The sequence below is a fragment of the Chenopodium album genome, chromosome 10 (genome assembly GCF_948465745.1).
Source record: "Chenopodium album chromosome 10, dcCheAlbu1.1, whole genome shotgun sequence".
In the NCBI taxonomy this organism is placed as follows: domain Eukaryota; kingdom Viridiplantae; phylum Streptophyta; class Magnoliopsida; order Caryophyllales; family Amaranthaceae; genus Chenopodium; species Chenopodium album.
Genome location: NC_137843.1, coordinates 12,238,419 through 12,243,513, shown reverse-complemented (window position 1 = coordinate 12,243,513; position 5,095 = coordinate 12,238,419). Strand labels below are relative to the sequence as shown.

Here is a 5,095-nt window from a genome sequence, read left to right as displayed (position 1 = left end):
ACACTTATTTTTTGCTGATGACAATATATTATTTGCAAAAGCAACGGTGAGAGAATGCTTGGTGATTGCTAACATTATTAGCACATATGAGAGAGCATCGGGTCAAAGTGTTAATCTTGATAAAACAGATGTTGTTTTTAGCAAATGTGTACCTGTTGAAAGGAGGCGAGAAATTGTGGATACATTGGAAGTTAGAGAGGTGGAGAAACACGAGAAATATTTGGGTTTACCGACAGTCATTGGCAAATCAAAGAAGGTCATTTTTGCATCATTGAAATAAAGAATCTGGAAAAAGCTCCAAGGTTGGAAGGAAAAATTACTATTAAGGCCGGGTAGGGAAATCATGATTAAAGCTGTGGCACAGGCGATCCCGACATATATGATGAGTGTTTTTAAAATCCCAGATGGCTTATTAGATGAAATTCACTCCCTTCTCGCTCGGTTTTGGTGGGGGTCGGATGGAAGCTCAAGGAAGATGCACTGGAATTCTTGGGATGCTCTATGTAAACCAAAGGCATTGGGAGGCATGGGCTTTAGAGACCTCGAGGTGTTCAACCAAGCTTTGCTGGCTAAACAGGCTTGGCGTTTACTTACAGATGATTTCTCATTGTTACACTCGGTTTTGAAAGCCAGGTACTATAAACATTCGTCAATGATGGAGGCATTACGTGGCTATGACCCAAGTTATACTTGGCGGAGTATATGGGGAGCCAAGTCTTTGCTTAGAGATGGCTTAAAATGGTGAGTGGGCTGTGGGACTAATATTTCTGTCTGGAGCTCGAGTTGGATCCTTGGAAGCAACAATCCCCCATTACCGAAACAGGGTTCTAATGCTGACCCAAATATGACGGTTGCCTAGTTGATTAATCCTGAGTGTAGGGGGTGGGATACAGCACAGCTTGGAGACTATTTTGAAGAGGAGGTATGTAACCACATCGCTCAAATTCCCCTATCTGTCCACGTACAGCAGGACTTATTGTACTGGAGTGCCACCTCTGATGGTATATATTCAGTGAAGACAGGGTACTGGTTGGGGAAAATGGGGTATGAAAATCATATTGTAGGTAATGCTTCGTCACTATGGAAGTTAACATGGAACCTTGGTGGGCCACCTAAACTTTCTCATTTTATGTGGCAATTATGCAAAGGAAATATGGCTGTGAAAGAAGAACTTTTCAGAAGACATATTGCACATGATGAGCTTTGTTCTTGCTGTGGGGTTGAGGTGGAGTCCATTAATCATGTTTTGTTTGATTGTGATAGTGCGAGATGCATATGGGAGCAAAGTGATTTCTTGGATTTAATTCAAGAAGGGGTGGGTATGGATCATGTGCAAAAGTTGCTATGGTTTGCTAGCAAATTGGAGATTAGTGACTTTCGAAAATTAATGTCTCTATGCTGGGCTACTTGGTTCTGCAGAAACAAATATGTGCATGAGCAAATTAACCTTGATCCATGGACTACTGCAAGGGGTTTTATGCAATTAATTGATGACTATCGCTCTTACTCAAAACGTGTTCGTGGCATTGCTGTTGGACCTACTCGGTGTTTATCTTCTGCTAGCTGGACAGTCTCTCCTCAAGGAGTTATTAAACTGAACATTGATGCTCACATTGCTAGTGGTGGCTATATGGGTTTGGGTGTTGTGGCTCGAAATCATGAAGGAAACTTGTTGTTTGCTGCGGTGAAAAGAATGGAAGGAACATGGCCTACGACTACTGCAGATGTTGCTGCTGTCCGCTACGGTTTACAGTTGGTGCAGAGACTCGGGTATAGCAATATATGGGTGGAGTCCGACGCTCTTGAAGTTGTTCAAACTATCAACAAGCAAGCCTATGGAAGAGCTCCTATTTTTCTGTTCTATGATGATATTAAATTGCTGTCTAATATTGTTAATGTTATTTCTTTTTCCCACATTAGGAGAGCGGGCAATACTGTTGCTCATCTTGTTTCGAGATGGGACACTAACGGATGTTCGGAGTTAGTTTGTATGAACTCTTTTCTCCAAAGTATCCAAACTTTGGTGGACTTTGATTTGCAATAATATTGCCTTCTCACCTTTTCCTCAAAAAAAAAAAAAAAGATGTTTCTATTGTCAATTTTTCAACAATAAATATGCTTATTTAATTTAAAGTACAACTCACAATGTTCATAATAAATTATATTTGTACTTCGTATATCTTAAATCCTAAGAACATATTGGCTTCAGTAGAGACATATTTGTACTCTATAGTTTTTAGAACTACTACAAACAACTTTTCCCAAAAAATATACTTTTATAAAGAGGTACTTCGTAATTATTACACATCTTACCTATAGTATACGAAGAATTGTTTATAACTTCCCCTTCCATAGTTTAAAAGTTTTTATTTTTTTATTTTTTTTAAACAACCATAGTTTACATGTTAGTATGTTGCATGCTTATTAACTTTTCAAAAAATAATTTAATCTTCTTTATATATGAATGTTCATTTTCATATTGATAAATGTCCATTTTATTTATAATTCATGATTCATGATCATTTCATATTGAACAGGTAAATGTATCTATTTTAAATGAACATATGTTATACGTTAAGGTTCATTTCGATACCCAAACACCTATTATATCATGAAGTAGTTACATACAAGTGAACATAAAATTTATTTTATTATGTAACAATGAACATTTACGCATGTACAAATGAACATTAAAATTATACATATTAATACTTCTATATGTTCATTTACATATTACTGATTTATAATTAACATATCTAACTTATTATTTTTATGTTTAAGTTTCAGATGTGGGCTACTTGTTTTCCAATAATATCCTTAAAAGTTGTTTGTTTATTGATCTATTAATTACTAGTGACAGATTAGCCGCAATTATTTAATTTTAACGCTTCATAACGAAATGTTCAACTATAAGATGATTAAATGTTCATTTATAAAATATGATATGTCGATTATAAAAGTTTGACAACAATTTCCCCCATTCGATTTTCTACCCCCAACGCCATCCTAAATAGACTCATCTACCATGCTTTCTCCGTGATGAATGATCCATGGTATGGTTGTGTAACGGAATAACATCTCCTAGATCTCCCCTTACTCCATATAATGAAAGTCTTCCTCTGCTGCCAATAAGCTTATCAAGACCATAACCACAACTACTGCCACCATAAGCACAATTGCTAATGCCATTAAATTTTATTTTGAAGATTTGAGATTCTTTATTAGATTCGAGTGTTTTTAAGTGATTAAATGGAATTTTATTACCGGAGAAAAAAAATTAATGTACATTTATATATGGCAAAATGTTCAAATTCATTATATACTTGTTTCAAATTATTACATAGATTATTATACAGGTTCATTTATAAATTTTGTATATTGTTCAAATTATAGATGTACTTATTCCAATAATGTCACTTCACAGCTTGTTAAACAATGATCATTTATATTTTATTTGATGTTCATTTTCATATATATGAATATAATCTTATCTTTATCTACTCCACTAATATTTAAATACGTTTATTTTTTCTATGAGCCTCTATCATTATCCTTAAATTCCATCAATTAATATAAAAAATATAAATTCTCATCACCTATGAAAAAAAAAAAAAAAAAAAAAAAAAAAAACCATAATTAAAATGTTCATTTACAAATTTCCTGAATAAAAATGCTCATTTACAAAATACTATATGTTCATTTATAAAAATATATGTTTGTCTTTCATTCGTGGACAAATTCATTATATTGAATGGTATTTTAGATGTCATTTTTTGAGCTTCAGTCTTAATAATTTTCTCTCTCCTCCTCAATAGTCTTCAATCCTCTAAGCTTCAAGCTTCAAGCTTCAATCTTCATCTTTTTCTCTCTCCTTCTCAATCACTTCACATATTTGGCATCAACCACAAAGCAAATTAAAAATTGGAACAAAAAATAGTCGACAACTTAGTTGCCTCGCCGTCGCCACCATCACAGCAGTAAACTAGCATAATTCCAAATGTTCATCCCACAAAATAAAGTAGGCAATTTCGGATCAAATTGCTTTTACAAATCCTTAGTACATTTTATAATAAAGGAAGCCTATCTAAGCCCAACTGAGCATAGACGGAAGGACCTAAGTAACCAAATACGGAGTACTTATATTTTCCAACTTCATAGACTTCAAGTCTTCTTTCACTTGTTGTGTTAGGAACATTGTTCATACGACCATACGTTCATACCACATTACCACGGAGTAGCAATATGCAAAATTGAATGATAGCATCATCAACTCGGCCTCAAAATAACCTAGAGTGTTTCCAATTTTTTTTTTAGGAGCATGGTTCATATAATCATACCACATTACCACCGAGTAGCAATATGCAAAATTGAATGATAGCACCATCAAATCGGCCTCAAAATAACCTAGAGTGTTGCCAATTTTCTTTTATTTGAAAAAAAAAAAAAAAAAAAAAAACACTCATTAGATGAGTTTTTGAAAGCCGAGAATAATTTTTCTTTAATTAAATAAGGAGTTTTAGTGTTGGACTTTTGATTTTTAGAAACAAACTACTCTGCATGTTATGAGTCTCATCATTTGGAGATTAACTATTAGCTACATAAGGCTTTGTTACTCAAATTGAGTATCAACAATGAAGATGATCTTATGTAAGAAAACTAGAAGCAAGTAACCCTATGAGTTTCTTATTTGTCCAAAATTAATAAGGTTATTGATTTGTTAAGCATTTCCAATGAAAACTCAAATAGAGGCTCAAGAGGAGAAAAGAGTGTTTGAGTGAGTTGGTAAAAGTGAGAAAAATTATTAATTTTGAAAAAAAAAAAAAAATCAAAAGTTCTTCATGGAAAAATCGATTTTTTTTTTTTTCCACCTCTCCAATGACTACTAATGGTTGTAAATGTTTTTAAAAAAATTAAAAAAAAAAAAAAAAAAAGGGCAATAAAACAAAGAAAAAAACAATAAAAAGAAACAAAACATATACATCAATGATTAGTTTGGTTTGAAATTTCTCTCGGGCTTTGGTGGATAGTTGAATCTTTAATGTATAAATCAAGACTAAAAACAAAAGATACGTACATCTCTTTTTAAAAAAAAAAC

At 33.2% G+C, this 5,095-nt stretch overlaps 1 protein-coding gene across 1 annotated transcript; it reads left to right on the top strand.

Annotated features, from left to right (window-relative positions):
* The first annotated feature begins 343 nt into the window (after nt 1-343).
* LOC145564820 (uncharacterized) lies at nt 344-2,044 on the top strand. Its single transcript, XM_081625008.1, has 2 exons — nt 344-741; nt 880-2,044. Exons 1-2 carry the CDS (start codon nt 344-346, stop codon nt 2,042-2,044), a joined length of 1,563 nt encoding a protein of 520 aa, XP_081481134.1.
* The last annotated feature ends 3,051 nt before the right edge of the window (nt 2,045-5,095 follow it).